At 46.9% G+C, this 20,489-nt stretch overlaps 1 protein-coding gene across 1 annotated transcript in view; it reads left to right on the plus strand.

Annotated features, from left to right (window-relative positions):
• Nucleotides 1-20,489, plus strand: part of EMB3108 (DEA(D/H)-box RNA helicase family protein) — a 163,673-nt gene that overhangs the window by 126,681 nt on the left and 16,503 nt on the right. The window contains exon 10 of the mRNA XM_086507086.1: nt 591-642. Within this exon, the coding sequence (XP_086363212.1) occupies nt 591-642 (52 nt within the window). The remainder of the gene's footprint in view (nt 1-590; nt 643-20,489) is intronic.

The following is a 20,489-nucleotide window of genomic DNA, read 5'->3' on the forward strand; positions in this document are numbered from 1 at the left end:
GGGCCGGGGGGGGGGGGGGGGGGGGGGCAACGATGGCGAGAGGAGAGGGGGTTTGGGGGGGGGGGGGGGGGGGGGGGGGGGGGGGGGGGGGGATGGTGAGGAGGAGCTGGTGCGACTGTAGCAGGCTGCAGTAGTGGGCGTGCTCAAATCACCCCCCTCTCTCTCTCTCTCTCTCTCTCTCTCTCTCTCTCATTTTGGCCTTTTGAAGACGTTAATATAACATTTCATCTCTCTCTCTCTCTGTGTGTGTGTGTGTGTGTGTGTGTTTGACACTATGGCCTTTTGTTCTTTGCCTCCTTTTTATCTCGTAAACTTTTGGCTTTGGTTCTTCTACTCTTTCGCCTTAGTCGACTTGAAATTATCATTTTGGTTAGGATCTCAACTTTTTTTTAATCTCCATCTTTTTTTTGTTTGCTCTTACTATCTAGAGTAGGTTGACCATTGTTAGTTTCTATGCTTGTTCTGGCTATGGAAAGTTGAAACTCCTTTTACATCTTAAAGACACTGGATGTTCTAGTTGTTCCTTGGAATTAAAGGTTTTGAATATTTAATTGCTGAACACTCTATTGGATGTTTTTTTAATCATGCAGGAAGGAGCTTTTAGTAGAAAGAGAAGCTTTCGAAATAAAATAAAAAAATCAGGTAAGAAGAACTTGAGTCTGTTCTTTTCACGCAATTTCTCTTGAGTTGGGGATGACTTGAGAGTGATCTAAAGTGCACTTACTCTCAAAGATCATGCAAGATGTTCAATTATGTGGATGCCAAAAGACAAAAACAGAACAAAAGATACGCTTGCTTTACATACGTACAAGAGACAGAAAAACTCAGCATATTTTACGCACTTTCTCTTGAGTTGGCGATGACTTGAGAGTGATCTAAAGTGCACTTACTCTCAAAGATCATGCAAGATGTACAATTATGCGGATGCCAAACGACAAAAACAGAACAAAAGATGTGCTTGCTTTACATGAGCATAAGAGAAAAAAACACTCAGCGCATCCTGAAAGTTGGATGGTATTTCATTCTCTTGACTCCTTGCATGGTAGAGACATGTTGAAACTTAAACAGATGCGGAATTTCAGCTTTGCAAGTTTGCTACCCTAAAGGCGTGCGCGCATGCGCACGCGCACACACTTTTTTTTAAATAGTAAATCTGTTTTAATTAATTTACCTGTGGGAAACCTCAAAGCGAGGAAAACCCACCAAAAAGACCAGATACAAAGGGAGGAACACAAAAGTATTCTGTGATGCGAAAGCGTTAAAAGCAAACATAGAAGAGTTGCAAGATTTCCAGGGATATGTCCCCAATGTCAAAGACAAAATGTAACGATTGCCTCAACGAAATCTTGAACGATGGAAAAGGATTTACCTCATGGCGGTGAAACATGCGGAGATTGCGATGGTGCCACAAGGACCATAGCGACCAAAATCTGACCCATGCGAAGAAGATGGCAAATCGTTGGAGGGAAGTCGGAAGAATGCCAAAAAGGCAGAATCGTTTGTGGAAAACTACTGAGGGAAATCAAAGGTGCATACAAGTAGAAACGCGGCGAAGGAAAGCCCTGGTGCAGTGACAATCCCAAAGCAGATGTCTGACAGTCTCATCAGCAGCAGAATAACTGGCACAACGAGAGGAGCTAATGTGACGTGCCGCAAGGAGAGTTCCAACCGGAACAAATCCTAGTAAACAACGGCAAAGAAATAGACGCTCCTTAAGAGGCAAGTGAGACTTCCAGATTGCAGTAAGAGCCTGCCTCCACCATGGATCAGATCTGTGTAAAGCCTAGAGCGCATTACAATGATCAGCCGACCAAGAGTCCGCATAAGAGAAGCATAGATATGGTGGGCAGAATCACATCCAAAGGATTGTACCATAAATTCCAATCCTGCATACGGCATCCACTGGAGAGGGACGGAATGGGAAGGAAAACAGCCAGCATATGCTGAAGCAGGCTCCAAACCTGACGGTAATGCAGGGCCAACCCAAAGTGTGCTGCAGCTTGAGAGAGAGTAAGCAAATTCCCAGATGAATCCACCACATTATCCACCGTGCGTATGCCATGACCAAAGAGGAAGTAGGCTTGACAAGGCGAACGATCAACCAGGGTAAGAGAGAACACCCTATTCCAGTGAATGCTTTCCAAACGCAACGAATTCCCACCTGCTTACTGCCTGCCTTATTACGGGGGGAGTATTGTTGTTGTTACTCATGGCCCAGGACTGCATGGTTATTTACGTGGAGAGTATTAAGAAGTCTGAGCAGTGGTTACTCTCAGCACCTCCAAAATACGCAGACTACGGTCTGGGGGGACGTTTGGTTGTAAAAGGCCTCTATAACTCATGGCCCGGATCTTTTTAGGTTATTTGCGGGAGGAGTGATGAGGGAGTTGTTGAACAGCTCATGGCCCGGACCTGGATGGTTATTTGTGGGGGGAGTGTTCATCGACGGCTTTATGTTTTTCTGTTTTGTAACATGCATATGTGAGCATTTGTGTTGCATTGTGATGTGCCAACTACTGAATATTCCTAACTGGATGAGATTGCTTGGGTATGTAATTTTAGTGCATCAAGACACCTGTGGAAGATTAGTGCGGTCTGGGTGTGATGGCTAATTTTACTACGCCAACATATGAAGAGTTCCGAATTGGACGAAAGGAGAAGCCAACTCCTTGATCAAAAGAGCCGAAAGGAGAAGCCAACTCCTCGATCAAAAGAGCAGACAGGAGAAGCCAACTCCTTAACAATAAAAATAGCAAACTGATTGTACCTCGGAATGTCCCTCGGAAATTTTTGAGCTAACTTGAGTTGTTTGCCAGATATGCTGTAATTGCGCACGATTACATTCTTTCAAGAAGGGGGGAAATTGTTGACATGTCAAGCCCTGAAGAATGGAGCCAACTTGCAGATCACGGCCGAAGGGCCTAAACCCTAAGAAGAACAAGCAACAGAAGAAGTCCTACCAACTTATGGGATCCTGTCAGATGGGGCCCAATTGACATAAAGGATTAAAATAAAGTAGGACCCACACACACACATGTAGCAGGGCTAGAGTGTCACTTCACACGACAGGCAGACAGTTGGACAGTTAGCTACAGTTGGTCTGGTTCACACTGGACGGGCTGGGAGTGACAAGTGGTAGGGTACCTACGGTGGTCTAGTGGACATCGTGGCCAGGTCACCACCACCACTCAGTTTGGAGATAGACTTAGCCGACTCGACATTTATGAGCCGTTGGTGGCTCTTTATGGTTGTACATATGAGTAGTCGTTTTGGGCCAGTTCGAGTATCTTGTACGTAGTCGTCTAGAGCGAGCCTATGCAGAGAGATCTGCTTCACCATCCCTACACATCTGAGCCTCGACACCCCATTTGTACCTGTGAGTCCTGGGCTAGAGCTGAGTGTGCTGCCACGCCAGAGTCTGTACATGGTTCTTTGAGATAGTCGAGTCCACATGTTCTGGTCCACTATTGTGTCTCTGTTGTTCTGTTGTTATCCATTGTTTCTGTGTTTCATTCTGTTTGAGTGAGTTTCCATCTGTTGAGAGAGATTGTCACGCACATTGCACTGAGGGGCACCCACACTGTAGAGAGCTCGACACATTATCCGCGCTACAGGTGCTCTCATTTTGGCGATCACGGTGGGACCTCAACTGAAGTCTCACTCTGTTGAGTAGCTGGTTTCCTCGCTTCGCCTGTGTAGCCTGTTGGTCTGGTCCAGTTTCACACTTGACAGCTTAATCTACCTGGTCTAGTCTCTCGCCTTGCTGGTCTGGTTCTCTCTCGCCCTGGTCCACCCAGTCCTCGTCCTGGTCTAGTCCTTCCTCGTCCTGGTCCAGACCAGGTGGTCTAGTGCTGCTCAACCATTGACCCGGCTCACCAGTGCTGCTGTTCCCTTCCAGTGGTCGACACCCGAGGCTGAAGCTTTTGCATACCTCAAAAAACGCCTTACTGAAGCGCCTATTCTAGATGCCCCGGATTGGGCCCTACCTTTTCATGTGCATACAGATGCCAGTCTGCTGGTTGTGGGTGCTGTGCTGACTCAGCCTAGCAAAGAGTTCAACTTGGATCTCCCTGTACATTATGCAAGTTGCCTGCTCACCAAAGCAGAGCGCAACTATAGCACCACAAAGAGGGAAGGTTTGGCTATAGTGTATGCTCTACAAAGATTTCGTCACTATTTACTAGGGGTCCACTTCACAATTATTACTGATCACCATGCCTTGCGCTATCTGCTTAATAAGCCACAGGTCGCAAGTCGAGTATGGCGATGGCTCCTCCTATTCCAAGAGTTTGATTTTGAAGTGGTACTCCGTCCTGGTAAGCATCATGTAATGGCTGACCACCTCTCTCGCATTCACACAGGTGAAGAAGCTACCGGGATTGCGGATGACTTTCCAGATAGCAGTCTTTTTAAAATAGATACAACACCAGAATGGTACGGCGAGGTCTTATATTTTCTATCTACTGGGCTGTACCCAGAGAAGGCATCTCCACTGCAGAAGAGGAGATTGCTGTTGAAGTCCAGGCCTTTCACTCTGATTGGGGGCCAGCTCTACAAATCGAGACCAGATGGTGTTCTGAAGCGTTGTGTCTCGCCTCATGAGATGGAGCATATTCTGGAGGATGCCCACAATGGTCCCACTGGTGACCATTACCCTGGTCACATCACCGCCCAGAAGATTCTACAGAGTGGTCTATGGTGGCCCTACGTTTTTAGGGATGCAATAGCATATTCGAAGGTTTGTGATGTGTGCCAGCGCTGCAGGTCGAAGCCAAGTAAGCAATCCAACTGTCCTATGTAGGTCTCGATGGCGTGGCTACCTTTTGAGAGATGGGGCTTGGACTTTGTGGGCCCAATATATCCCCCGGCTCAACCAGGTAATCGCAAATATCTGCTAGTGGCTACAGACTATGCAACAAAGTGGGCAGAGGTACTAGCGACAGTGGATTGCACTGGCAATACAGTAGCCAAATTTTTATATGAAAATATTTTATGCAGATTTGGATGTCCTTTAGAGATCACCAGTTATAGGGGCAGTCATTTTGTCAATGACATGATCTCAACTTTGCTAGCCAATTACAAGATTTTTCACCGCAAGTCGTGCTCTTATTACCCTAGAGGCAATGGGCAGGCCGAGAGCAACAACAAGGTTCTGATCGCCCTCCTGCTGAAAGCATGTCATCTCCATCCAGCATCGTGGGCTCAGGCTGTGCACGGGACTCTTTGGTCATACCGCACATCTTTCAAAGCAACAACGAATCAGACGCCTTTTCAACTCGCTTTCGTTTTGGAAGCCATAGCTCCATTTGAGTTCAACTCCGGATCCCCTAGGGTGGGCAGTCTGCGTGCAAGTTGGGGCATGGAATCTGCTTCTATATCCCGTCTCACCTTATTGGATGAAAGCCGCTGTTTAGCTTCACATGCTCTGCAAGCGAAGCAACTTCGTCGCAAAGCGTGGCATGATCGCCACCTCAGAAAGCCGAAAATAACGCAAGGCACACTAGTGCTACTCTATCAGGCAAAATATTTGAAAAAAGCAAAGAAGCTGGTTCCAGCCTGGCAAGGGCCCTTAGAGTACAACTGATTTTGCCACAGGGGGCTGTCCAGTTAGTCACTTTGGAAGGCGTTCCTTTGCCACTGGTAAATGGCTCCAGAATCAAGTGCTATTACTCCTATGAGTAAAGGGTCTGCAACTATTCCGCCATCTGTAGGTTCTATGGCCCATCTCTCTCCTCCCCACTATCTTTCCATCAGAACGGGTGTTCTGTTACTGTCTCAGTTTCTGCTCTCCTCCCCACTAGCTTTCCACCAGAATGGATGTTCTGTTACTGTCTCTGTTTCTGCTATGTCTGTAAGTTTCCGCCTTTTCTCTAAGATATCTATTCTCCACTAAGTCCTGGTAATTGGGTATTATCGGGAACTTCTATAGTCCAGTCACTCCTCCTCTAATTGTTTCTATCCTCAGTGTTATTTGCAGTTAAGTATTAAGGTCCTTCCAGTTAAGATTTTAGTCAAGCTTCTAGTCGGAGTGGTTTTGTTCAGTTTGAAAAAGTGGAATCTGCTTGTGGAATCTGCTTAGATGGCGATTGAGACAGTGAACAATATGTAATCAAGGACTTGATGAGCTCACAATGCAATAATGTCTATGTGAAGAATATGGTAGAGTTTATGTCAAAGAACTTTTGATTCCAATAACAACAGAAAACCTTTGGTGCCATTAACAGTTTAGCTTTGCTGCAGGAAGGGGCCATTAGAGTTCTGTCCTTTTCATTAGAGTTTTGTCCTTTTGTCCTTTTGTGCTCCAAAGATTGCTCCGTAAACATTGATTGCTAGCCTTAATCTACTAATACCCTTCTTTATATGGATTCAAAATTGTCTTCTCTTTGTATCTGCTCGAACTTTGTACCTGCTCACTGCGCCCTTACCCTACCCTACTCTCCCAACCCCCTCGCCCTACCTACCCTCCCCTGCTGCTCGCCCCTACCCTATCCCAACCCCCCTCACCCCTACCCTCTCCACACCTCCTCGCCCCTACCCTCCCTTTCTCCCCTTGCTCCTACCCTCTCCACACCCCTTGCCCCTACCCTATCCCAACCCCCTCGCCCCTACCTACCCTCTCACACCCCTCGCCCCTACCCTCCCTTACTCCCCTCCCCTACCCTCTCCACACCCCCTCGCCCCTACCCTATCCCAACCCCCTCGCCCCTACCTACCCTCCCCTTACTGCTCGCCCCTACCTACCCTGTCACATCCCCTCGCCCCTACCCTCTACACACCCACTCGCCCCTACCCTCACCACACCCCTCGCCCCTACCCTCTTCTCCTATTTTGGATCTCGCCCATACCCTCCCTTACCCCCTCGACCCTACTTGCTCCGGCCTCGCCTCTACCCTACCCCAAACCCTCGACCTACCCTCCTCTTACTCCCCTCGCCCTCGTCCTCACAAATCCCCTCGCCCACCCTACTTTTCCTGCATCCATCCGCCTGCATCCATCCGCTGCTCATCGCTTTTTTAAAAAGTGCAGCTCCTGTGTAATTAAGCGCAGCTCCTGTGTAATTAAGCGCAGCTCCTGCATCCATCCGCCTGCATCCATCCGCTGCTCATCGCTTTTTTAAAAAGTGCAGCTCCTGTGTAATTAAGCTTTTCCAAGCTTTTCTGGGAAATTGTTTATTCCAAGTGCAGGGCTACATCTTGAATCTGCGAGTTCCAGAGTTCACCCTGTGCACTGCCAAGCCAGGTAGCTCGCTTTACGATGGCCGGTACAAGCAAACAAGTCAGGAAGAAGAAAGCTCTCTCTCCAGAGAGGCCAACTGAGACATCCCAAAGTTCTGCAGAGGAAGAGGATGTGGATACCTCCAGCCATGGCCTCACCGATGTTTCTTCAACTGATCACAGTGATGAAAATTACAAGGCGTCCGACTCAAGCTCTGCTTCCGACTTAGAGTCTTCTAGCAAAGAGGAAGAGGAAGAGGATGAAGAAGAAGAAGCTGTAAACAACCAAAAGAAGAGGAAAGCCATCATGCAGGTATTGAGTCATCAAATTCCTCGGCCTCCTTCCAAGACCCAAACCAAGTTCGCACTGAACTTCCATCTGCAGCAGCCTCATCCGTCTCTTCGAGAAGTCTTATCAAAAGACGAGCTACACAAGCTAGGTCTGTCAGCATTAGCAGACACCGATCTGCCTTCTGATATTCCCATGGATATGGTGCATGCACTCCTCAAGTTTTTTCCCAAAGTCAGAGGACACCCACTGATTGCTACACGAATTGGTAACGCTTTGGGGATGACAACCTTTCCTGCAGTAAAACCGACTACGCGAACCTATTCACAACTTTCGAAAGATGCGACAATCGAGGCATGCAAAGAGCTACTTAGTACGAGTCATGCTGACTATGCAAGGAATAAAAAGCTCTGGGCCATTTTCAAGGATTACTTTTTGGTCAGAGATCCTAAAGTCAGCCAGGGCAAGGGCAAGGCCAGATGTGACGTGCCTACTATATTCTCGCACTGCGAAGGCCTATATAGCCTCATCCACACCATCCTGTGTGGCTTTCATCAAATTTTATTTACCTCTTTACAGTCGCGGGCAAAAAGATTCAGAGCTCAGGTGCAATCTGTGCAATCTAGCTTTCAATGCTTCACAGCTCCGATGTTGGCCTGGGTCATTAATATACCTGTTAGTCCTATGGATGTGGATGCGGCGATGCGGCGTAAAAGCTCTAAGGGAAAAGGGAAAGATATTGAACAAACAATGGATCTATCTGAAAAGCCAAAGAAAAAGAGAGCAAAGGTAGTGAAGGACATAGTAGAATCTTTAGTATCACTGCCAGTTTCGGAAAGCCAACAGCTTCGAGTGAAGCAACCAGTTCGACGTTCCTCGCATACGGTCGCTACTGATTCGATGGTAAGTTCAGGTGGTGCAGATCACACTATGCATGTCACAGCTGTGGCTTCTACAGTGTGTGTTTCTCTCTCTACTGCTGCTTTTTTTACCCCTACCATAGTGACTAGCTCCCACGTCCCAGTGGCAGTTGCTTCTTCTCCTATGCCTAGTCCTGCGGCAACCACTCCCACCATCTCTACTTTGACAGAGAGGCATGCGCCTAGTCCATCACCAATGCCACTTGTCACACTAGTCCCACGAGCTGTACCACTTGCCAGCTCTCTTCACCCTGACACTGTTACAAGACCTTCCACAGGGTCGGACTCTACATCATTTTTTCGGCTATCTGAGGATATATTGCAAGAGTCTAGGCAAGCCATTGCCACCATTGAGCTGGGAGCAGAGCGTTTAGCAGCCACACACCAGCGTCACGCAGCTACTTACGCAGCTATGGAGAGAGCTCTGAAGGTTGCTGAGAGCGCCATCGCTGATAGGGATGCCACTATTTTCGCACTCCAACAGGCCTTGAAGTTAAAGTCTCAAGTGATTAGTGACCTTCAGAATCAACTACAAGGATTTAGAGAATTGCTGTTACATGAAAATAGGGCAACGCAGCCTACGATGATGGGTATGGGATACGGGTGGACTGGAGGAGGTACACCAGTGCAGCATGCAGCAACGGGTCCTTCTCAGTAGTTTATGGGACTTTACTGACAAACTCCAGTTCCGGTTCAGTACTACAATCAACAACAACAACAGTATCCTCCTCCTCAGGGGTTTCAGTCATCACCATTGCCTCAGATGCAAAATATGACTTCTTGTGATGGAGTTGCTGAAGCACATCGCCACGGCTGTGTTACTCGACGTCCTCAGTACACTACAGGACAGGTGCTACCATCTGCCCAGCAGCAGGTGGCTGGTCATTTCTCAGGAAACACACTTACTGACAGGAGAGCTCACATACAGCAAGGCCCCACAATCGATTTGATGGCTCCACCTCCAGAGGCTGATACTTCGGATGCAGCAGTGGCCACCACTCTATCTCTTGGATGACAGATTCAGGAGCTCACCATTGTACATACTAGTAGTTTTCATTCAAAGTTTCAGTCTTCCTCTCACCGAGACGGTGAGCGGTCTTGTGGCGGGCAACCTATAGCAGCAGGGCTGCAGTGTCACTTCACATGACAGGCAGACAGTTGGACAGTTAGCTACAGTTGGTCTGGTTCACGGTGGACGGGCTGGGAGTGACAAGTGGCAGGGTACCTACGGTGGTCTAGTGGACATCGTGGCCAGGTCACCACCACCACTCAGTTTGGAGATAGACTTAGCCGACTGGACATTTATGAGCCGTTGGTGGCTCTTTATGGTTGTACATATGAGTAGTCGTTTTGGGCCAGTTCGAGTATCTTGTACGTAGTCGTCTAGAGTGAGTCTATGCAGAGAGCATTGCTTCACCATCCCTGCACATCTGAGCCTCGACACCCCATTTGTACCTGTGAGTCCTGGGCTGGAGCTGAGTGTGCTGCCACGCCAGAGTCTGTACATGGTTCTTTGAGATAGTCGAGTCCACATGTTCTCGTCCACTGTTGTGTCTCTGTTGTTCTGTTGTTATCCATTGTTTTTGTGTTTCATTCTGTTTTAGTGAGTTTCCATCTGTTGAGTGAGATTGTCACGCACATTGAACTGAGGGGCACCCACATTGTAGAGAGCACGACACATTATCCGCACTACAACACACAAAGAAGGATTTGCGTAGCAGTTGATGACGTGGCAGTTTTTCGGATTTTCCGCTGGCAGTGTTGACGTGGCAGAATTTCGCAAAACACTCTGACAGTGCTAACGTGGCAATTCTACGGAATTCTGAGATTTACGCTGGCAGCTTTTTGGCATTGCTTTTTTGACCAGAAGCTTTTGAGTTTGAAGGCTTTTCATGTGAACTGCTTTTGGGGCCTACGGCCTTTAAATATGAGGCCATGGGCTCATTCTCTGGCATGCTTCCTGGAGAAGGTGCAGAGTTTGGAGTACTGGCTTGTATCGTGTTGATGCAATATAAAAAAATACCGAAAGGGGTGCCAAGGCTTGGGGTCAATACTCTCTGGGGTGGAATTCCGCCACTTCGTGTCGCGTGTCGTCTCTCTTTTAGTTCAATTGTTATTGAAGTGCTAAAAGTCTGTTCAGTCTGTTCTTTTCTATTGGCACGTGGTGCACGTCTTGTGACACTCCTTGCCAGCGGCGTTCTGAAACGTTGTCCTGTGTGGCGCCACCTTCCCTCTCCTGCCCCAGCGTTTTGAAACATTGCACCAAGGCAGCGAGCCCACAGTAGGCCAACGTTTTGAAATGCTAGGCCAGTGGCCTAGCTTGGCGACAATTTGGAGCGGAGAAGGAGTGTAGTAGCCTAGTCTTGGAGCGGCTTCGTGCCAATTAAGGACTTGAGGAGGTTTGGAGCAGTTTTGGGAGCACCCTATTTGCCACACTTTGCGGAGTAGATTGGGATTTATGTGACCACACTTTGGCCTGTGAAAGGTGGATCGAGGTGCGGCTTGGGAGATGAAGAGGCGGGAAATTGGAGTTGAAAAGGCGGATTGTGGAGCAGTTTGGCATATACCGTGGAGCGAATTGACATCGGCTTGGACGGAACTCTTAACCCTTGTTATGCACAGTTTATTGTGGAGCTGTGGATTTGTTCGAGGCCTACCACATTGCAAACGTGCGAAGCAGCTATCCGTGACAGAGTTTCGGATTTCAGAGATAGATAGTAGATTGTGCGGAGCCCATTGCGTGTGGAGTTCCCTTTGCGGTGGAGTTGAAGTGGCTTGGATCTTTTGCGGCTTGGTTTGTACGGCCATTTTTTGGAGTGCGAGAAGGTACCTGATTACTAGATCTTGCAACTTCAAAATGGCCTCCCCTTGCTCGAGCACCCGTGAAGACACCTCTCTCTCTCTCTCTCTCTCTCTCTCTCTCTCTCTCTCTCTCTCGTGCTCTCTCCCCTTGGTCTCTACGCTTCCGCATCGTCGACTTTGACAGCATCTCCACCTTTCGGTATAAGAGAAATAAGTCACGAACACATAGAAGTAGACATCTCTCTTGTGTCAAATATGTGCTACAAACCTAAAAGCATAACGGGGCTGAGAGCATCCCGGAACCACAAGAAGAACTGTCTCGTCAGCCCATTCTCTTTGGGACAGGAGGCACCATTTAGGCCAGCCGCCAACCACTCCGTCATCTTAAAGTGTTGCTTCTATGCCTCTGTGCCCAACAAAAGGAGGATTGTGACACTCCTGCAACACGTGCTGCCTCAAAACACGTGCCACACTCATGGTTTTTGCATCAAGGAACCCTTCTTGAGAGAATGTTCTGTAATTGTCTCTCCACTCTGTACCCTGTCAAAGATCTCATCAAAATCCGGGTTTGTGGTAAGCTTCTCCCGCATCGCAACAAAATCCTTGTGATGCACTGATGTAACAACGGATATTTGTGGCTTCGAGACAGTGCATCTGCCACTATATTCTTCTTTGCCTTCAGATGTACAAGCTGAAAATGAACCTTGAATAAAATGTGTGCCCGTCTCATACGCTTTTTTGAAAGCTATCCTGGGACAAGAAGTATGTCAAACTCTGACAATCCGTGTACACTATATAGTTTGCCCCGAGCAAGTAATGCCTCTATTGAATCGTGTATCACTCCTAAGAGCTCCTTTTTATAAATCTGTGTATTAAGACCTGCATTAAGGCCTGCATTAAGACCCCACCCAAACTGCTTCCACAAGCATCACAGTAAACCTCAAAAGATCTATGCAAGTCCGGCAAAATGAAAATTGGCCCCAGTATTAAGCTTGTGCTTGAGTCTCGTGGATGCTGCAATTTGTGGAGGTCTTGAGGACCGAAGTCATTGGTACCTCTTTCTGAGTCGGGACATGCAATGGCGAGGCAGTCTATGGAAATCGTCTAATGAACTGCCTTTTCGTAAGAGCAGGATCCCAAAAAGCTACAATTGTTATGTACATTCTTCAACGTAGGCCAATCTCAAATCGCTGCAACTTTAGCTGGATCCTTGCTAATCGCTTTGGACGAAACAATGTGTCCCAAAAAGTGTATCTTTGGTTGAGAACTCACTCTTCTTCCCGTTGATCACCGATCTGTGTTCGCACAATGCATCGAGCACTTGCAACGAATGGTGTTGATGTTCATCTTTGGAAAACAAAAATGCGCCCACCAATTGTCTATGGCACTCTATGCTCTTGAAAGATCCTAGCTATCGTCGTGTTCAAATTTGCAGGAGTAGTTGTGAAATCAAAAGGCATCACCAAATTTTCGTACAATCCGAAGGATGTCATGAACATGGTCTTATATATGATGACCACGTTTAAAATCAATTCTGTTGAAAGAAGTAGAACCTTGTAATCCATCAACTACATCATCCATCTCGGGTATTGGAAACGTGCTTTTGATGGTAATTGTATTAAGAGCCTTGTAGTTGATACACATGCGCTAGGATCTGTCTTTGTTCAACATAAGCAACATTGAATAACAAAAAGGGGAAGAACGACAATGGATCAAACCCTTCTTCGGAAGGTCTTTCACTTGGCTCATGATTTCTATTGTCTAGGATTTGCTCACTTTGTAAGGTGGGCGATTCCTCACATCTCAAGATTCCAAGACAAGATCCGTTTCCTCCAAGGAGGACTCTCCTCTAAATTCAACTTCTAGAAAGTCGAGACGATCTCTCTATGAATCTTTTCAAAAAGTTCTTGTAACTACGCAACTTTTTAAGAGATTCTAACAATCCCTTTCCAACTCTATCAAGTCGAGTATCTCATTCGCCGACTCTGCTTGAATCCATTGCACACATCCATAGCTTTTTTGTGTCCAATTTCTGATCTGTACCAAGTCTTTGCCAAGGCAGATTCTCTTTATAAATCAGTTTGGAAAGTTTTTGCAACATTGCACCGTTTCAAGAGATTTTGCTAATCCCTTTTTATTGCATCTTTTGAGACATTGAAAACCATTCATGCCTTGGATTTCTTTGCTTTTCTGTCCTGTACTTGTCTTATCGCTTGGTTAAAAATTCTACAGACTATCAAGAGCATTTTTGACCACTGCTTTTCTGTCTGTCACCGACCTAGTAGTGAGCGTTGTCCAGTGTGAAACTCCTTCTTCAACGCCATGTTTGCCTTTGTTAGTTTCTGAAAATTTATGGAAAAACACTCTTCTCCCAAAAGCAGTGTCTTTCAGAAGCACCTTCTCCCAAAACGCAGCTTCTTCCCAAAAAGCAACTACATTTAAAAAGCAGCTTCTTCCAAAAAGCAAAAAGTTTCTTCTTCAAAAAGCAAATGTTGTAAAAAGCCTTTTCTTTAAAAAGAATTAAGGTTAATTCCGTAAAAAGCTTATCCTTCCAAAAAGCAAAAAGCTTCTGTTGCGATAATCTCTTTGTCCACATATTGCTTCTTCGATTCTTTTGCTCATTTTCGAGAATGAAAAAGCACTGCCCCCACAGTCAATTGGTGCAATTCTTGACTAAATTGCTTTGAGAAGAACAATCGTCTGAGCTTTGATATCACTGTAACCGGCAAGTCACTTGCAACGTGGTAAAATCACTACAACAATCACTGAACTGAACCAAAAGAGCAAACACTTCAAAAGAGAGAACACCCCACTCTAAAAAAGACACACGGAATGGTGGAGTTTCACTCCCAAAAGCATTGGCCCAAAGTCTAGCACCCCATTCGGTATCGCTTTTTGATTAGATAATCCACAGAGTACAAGTGCTGGGGAGTCACTTTGCAGATGTGCAACCATGCTCCCAAGGCTCGTATTTAAAGGCACAGCAGCTGAAAACAATTGATATAAAAGCAAGCTCCCAAAAGCTTTGTCTGCTAAAGAAAAGTGGTCCAAAAGCATATCTACTCAAAACCTAACGCCCTAAAAGGTGTGCTAAGTTAGCTACGTTCATAAGTGTCCCAAAGCTACCACGTCAGCATGCTTGCTTCCCCGCCGTATTTTCCGGCTGTACGATGCCACATTTTCCTCCCAGCACTTCAGTATATGCTTCACCCAGAGGACAGTCTCCTTACTCTATACTTGATGATGATATCTGGGAGTTCTCCAGAGATGGAGACATCATACTCCTGGGGGATTTCAATGCCTGTACAGGCAGCTCACAGACAGTCTTCTATGACACATCAGAGGAGATGCTTAGAGAGCTAGAGCCAGAGGAGTTGGGACTTGAGAGATGCTCACACGACAGAGAGCATACAGAGTATGGGAGATACCTGAGAGAGATGACGACTACTCACAGTTTAGCCATACTGAATGGCTTAACGGCTTTCCCATTGTCTACAGGTTTTACTTGTTTTCCACATAGACATGGGTCCAGCACTGTAGACTATGTTTTGACACATCCGAGCTTTATCTCTCACATTCAGGATTTCACAGTGGGGCCCAGGCCAGTTGGGATAGCAGTAGATCATGCACTTTTAACATTATCAGTCTCCTTTGAGTACAATACATCTCAGGCCTCAGGGGATGGTGGACATACACGCTATACACGCTATACTTTTACACCAGAGACTGACTCAGTCTATGTAGAGGAGATACGTAGGCTTTTATGCACATCAGAGCCAGTATACACAGTGGAGGAGATCACATCTATGCTGACAGTGACATTACATGGGGTAGCGACAGAGGCATATCCACACACTCAGCCTGGGCAGAGACGTCGTTCTGGGCACATGCCTCAGAACAACTGGTATGATGAGGAGTGTCGACAGAGGAGAGCTCAGATACAGCGGGACCTTACATTGGGAGTGATCACCTATAGACAGTCTCGCATTGCTACACGACGACTAGTGCGGCGGAAGAAGCGAGCTTTCTTGGTCCAGATGGAGCAAGATTTATATCAGCTCTTCCTTGGTAGAGATTCAGGAGAGGCTTGGCGTCTATTCCATGAGAAGTCTCCCCCACTAGTGATTACTTCTACAGAGATATGGGGGCAATATGCAACATCTTTATACACTGTACCTGGACAACCACCATTACCAGACCCACCACAACCATGTCCGGCTACGTGCACCTTCTTTACCACTGAGATGGTAAAGGAGGCCATTGACAGGATGAAGACCAGACGGGCACAAGATCATGAGGGTTTGGTAGCAGAGCACATTATACATGCTGGGGATTTTTTGGCAGAGATGCTTGCACGGATATTCAACCGTGTCATGTGTGAGGGTCTCCCTGAGTCTTGGAGATTATCTACTATTGTACCTATCTTCAAGACAGGTGACCCCACAGTGCCGGGGAATTACCGTACTATCATGGTAGGACACACATTGGCACGGTTATATGCATCCATCCTCAAGCATAGGCTGAGCAGTTGGGCAGAGATTATGGGCATACGAGCACCTGGGCAGGCTGGTTTCAGAAGGGGTTTCTCCACACTAGATCATGTCTTTACACTCAGAGCTATCATTGAGGAGGGTCGAGCACATGGTAGACGGATATACTGCAGCTTTGTGGATTTTCGCAAAGCCTTTGACACAGTGCCGAGGGCCAGATTGATGCACCGGCTTATGGAATTGGTGGTACCCATAGAGCTGATGTGGGGGATCATGGCATTGTACAGTTCAGTGATGGGTCATGTACGCACATCAGAGGGGATATCCGACATAGTTCACTCCACCATCGGAGTGAAACAGGGATGCCCACTGTCCTCTACTTTATTTGGTATGTATGTTGATGGGGTCTCTGATTATATTGACAGAGGAGGTGATAGAGGTGCTCAGCTTGCAGGGACATGGATCCCTCTTTTATTGTATGCTGACGATATTGTGTTGATATCAGAATCGCCAGAGGGTATGCAGAGACATTTGGACGCATTGCATAGTTTTGCAGAGGATAGTGGATTGTCTGTCAACCTTGGTAAAACAAAGGTCATGGTATTTAATACCACGCCACAGTGGGTTAGGAGATCAGCACCTACTTTCACATATGGACAGGACAGTATGGAGTACACTGATGCATACACATATCTTGGGGTGGTCTTTAGTGGACCGAGGTTCACACTGAAAGTAGCAGCAGACACTAGATTGACTCGTGCCTATGCAGCCCTAGGTGGTTTAGAGAGGATTTGCTCGCAAGTTCAGTTCCAGGAACCTCGAACAAAGCTCTGGCTTTTCGATACTTTGGTCGCTTCAGTTATGCACTACGCGGTTCAGGTTTGGGGACCGTCTATTGACAGTGTTGGATGGACTAATATGGAGAGACCCCTGATATCTATGATTTCTAGGCTGATTAGAGCCAAGGCCTCAGTCCCACATGACATCATTCGAGCGGAGCTGGCTGCCCCACCTATGGAGGTTGAGGCACTCACTAGATCAGTATCATTTGTACACAGCTTATGGGACACCACCAGGGACAGGTATGCCAGGCTTGCTCTCGAGTCATCCAGACAGCTGGCATTACAGGGAGATACATCATGTTGGTATGCACAGATGAACTCATGGTTTCAGAGGCATGGTTTCAGCATGGACAGGCTGCCCCCTTTCCAGTATTCTCTTGATGCACCATCCTTGGCTCTTACACGGATGGAGACTACTAGACTCATTCGGCAGGATCTTATCCAGCTTGATAGCAAGAGGACATGGATAGAACCATCACGGGAGTTGGGTACGAAGAGGGTTTTCTATAGAGAACATCTTCTTCAACTCACGACAGACGGATTTGTCACACGGCCCAGTTACATGGACACACATCTATCTCATAGGTTACGATGTGCTATTGGCCAGATTCGCACATCTTCACACCAGCTTGGGATTGAGACAGGTAGATTCAGAGGCATACCAGCAGACAGTAGGATATGTCAGTTATGCCATGCAGAGCCAGAGACAGAGTTTCACTACATATGTCGCTGCACAGTCTACTATGAGATACGGGGACACTTTCATTGTCTATTCAGAGATGGTTTTGACTCGTTAGACAGAGTCATTAGATATCAGGATCAAAGATGTCTCGGATTATTCCTACTTGAGATTCAGAGACATAGAGATGCTCTATTGAATGGGCAAAGACAGAGACAGTCCCAGAGACTCATCTCAGATTTCTTCAGTCTGAGTACCACAGAGTCAGAGGGGACACCACCACCAGAGAGCTCGGTTCCCACCCATACACACATCAGCGGTACTCTCATTGATCGAGCTATAGAGTTAGGGAGATCGAGACGACCGCGACTGAGAAGGGGAGCCACGCAGCACCGGCGGAGATTGCGGCAGAGGATCCACAGGATTCTAGCACGCCACCCAGAATGTCGATTGGGATAGGCTTCATGCTATTGCTATATTGTATCATGGTGACACTTATCCCCACTTTGTACCTTTATGGCATGATACCATTGCTCAGCCTACCAGCCACCCATAGGAGTCGGTAGCACTCCTATCAGTTCTTTGTTTGTAGTTTTCTTGTTTGTACCCAGACTTGGTACTAGACTCATCATTGTAATCAGTTGGTCTCATAGGTCATTTTGGCCTCTTGTAGACGTTAATATATCATTTCATTTCATTTCTCTCTCTCTCTCTCTCTCTCTCTCTCTCTCTCTCTCTCTCTCTCTCTCTCTCTCTCTCTCTCTCTCGGATATTGGCCTAACACGTCATCACTTTGTGACGTTATGCTGCTCAGTGATGAGTGCAGTGCATCTCTCTCTCTCTCTCTCTCTCTCTCTCTCTCTCTCTCTCTCTCTCTCTCTCTTTCGGGTATTGGCCTAACACGTCATCACTTTGTGACGTTATGCTGCTCAGTGATGAGTGCAGTGACCATTGGGGGTTTCATTGGACCATATTTGTGCTTTCTAGATCTGAGACATAGGGCTGCCCCCCAGCACCATACTGGTTCTTATTTGTGGTGGAGGCTATGTGAGTTTTTAAGAGAGCTTAGTAGCCTGCCCGTAGAGGCTTGGTTATGCCGTTATCAGAGGAGTCAGATTTCGTGGGGTGTGTTAGGAGTATTCAAGTGACACCTTGTTGTTCTTGCAGTATGTGATCCGTGTATTGGATATGAATCGTAGAGCGCTTGATCTTTATTACCTGGCTAGTGATGCCTGCATCAACTGGCACAAGTTGTAAGGCATCGTATTAGGCTCTGAAAATACGCGTACATGAGGGGTCTCACAGGGCTTCACTTGGTTGCCCCCTAGAGAGACCTGCAGTTATTTGGGCTTTTAGGTTGGCATAGATGTCTGTTAGCAACAACTTGGACCTGTATTGCAGTCTATGAAGAGGAAGCTATGTCGCTGGTCTTCTCAGCATTTGTCATTAGTTGGTAGAGCTGTGGCGGCGAATTGGGTCCTCTTTGCTTCAATCTAGTTCATTGCTTTGTATTGAATGCTTCATGCAGAAGTGATGGTACAGCTTGGACGCCTAGTTAGAAACTTTCTCTTGGGTGGTTTTGATGGCACTCATGATATTAGGGCTCATGTCAAATGGTCTACCATCATCCTACCTAGGGCACTTCTTACCAAACTGATTGTTTTGAGGCCTTTTTCCCAGCAATAACCTTGGAAGATTTTGCTACAGTCTACTCTCACATCGATGGTACCACTCTTTGAGATCAAGATATACATCCTCGGTGTCAGGGCATGAGATTCCTACTTACTGATGCACATCTCTCACTGTCACATGTATCTTCTTTTGCATTTTCCATCGTATAGATTTGGATTTTCATGAGGAGCAGCTTGATTGTATTTTCATCCTCCTCCAATAGGAAATAAAGAGACATTCACTCATATGGGACTCTCATGTGTTGGATTTTGAGAACTAACAGTTGGGTGAGGAAATTCATTGATCAGGCCAACTGGGATTTTGGACCAGCACATTCAGATGTGAGGCAAGACTCTTGCGAGCACATGAGATGGCAGAACAATATGATAATGGCAAAGGAATGAGTCAGAGGTAGCTGAGATTGAGGCGGCTATACCTGTGCAGTGGGACTAGGAACTTGGAGGTGGTGAAACGGGAACGGGAACGGGAACGGGAACGACGATGGGATCCCCGCGGAACGGGGGAACGGCTAGGGGTCCGGAACGGGAACAGCGCTGAACGGGAGGTATAAAAAACACCCAAATAGTGCATTTTTTGGCTCCTTGTGTTTAAATACAAGGAGTATTAGAGTCCTTTGACTCTAATACTCACAAAAAACTCGGTTTGAAGACCATTCAACCTTACTATGACTAAATGATGAAAGAATGAGAGAGAGAGAGAGAGAGAGAGAGAGAGAGAGAGAGAGAGAGAGAGGGAGAGACTCGAGAGAGAGAGAGAGGGAGAGGGAGAGATTTGAGAGAATGGGAGGGAGAGGAAGAGAGCTTGAAGGCTTGAAGCCTTGAGCCTTGAGAGAGTGAGTCTTGAGAGTGTGAGAGGGAGAGAGCTTGAGCCTTGAGGATTAGCTTGTGGAGAGAAAGGGGGAGGGGGGTGCATTTTATGAGTCCTTGAGGCCTTGCACACTTCAAAAAGAAGCCCAAACATTTACTTCAATTTTTTCAATTTTTGCCAAATTTGTTTGTAGCCGTTGGCCGTTTCGGGGGCGTTCGAGAACGTTCCGGAACGGCCGTTCCGGTTTGCACTGGCCACCCGGAACGTCCAGATGTTCCGGAACGTTCGGGAAGGGAGCTGCCCCTCGGAACGCCGGAACGGGGGCTAGGGGGCGCTCCCCGGTAACTCTGGGTGAAACTATGCCTAAGCATGTGGGCTTACTATGATGAGGGACTCCCATCCTAGTTAAGTACCTCCACTTACTTTTTAGTGTTGCTTTGCAAGAAGATGGGAAGAGACAATGTAGACCCCTATTTTCCTGTAGAAGAGGCTTCATCCTTGCAGTTATAGGTACGAGAGAGAGACCAATCTCTCAGCTTTACAAGGATCCAAGTGAGTGGCAGTTGCCTTCTACAAAGCATCATCCGGTGACATAGCTACTTAGGGTGCTAAGTATTGGTCGGGGGCTTCCTCGTTGCAGTCCTTTTTACATGTTGCTCGAGACCTTGTTGATACCTGAGGTGGAGTTCATTGTCTTTAGTTGACATAAATTGTATGGTGATTTTGTTTCTTTGCTCAACTGCAGAGTAAATGA

This window comes from Adiantum capillus-veneris, chromosome 30 (genome assembly GCF_014529385.1).
Source record: "Adiantum capillus-veneris isolate H3 chromosome 30, ASM1452938v2, whole genome shotgun sequence".
NCBI classification, from domain to species: domain Eukaryota; kingdom Viridiplantae; phylum Streptophyta; class Polypodiopsida; order Polypodiales; family Pteridaceae; genus Adiantum; species Adiantum capillus-veneris.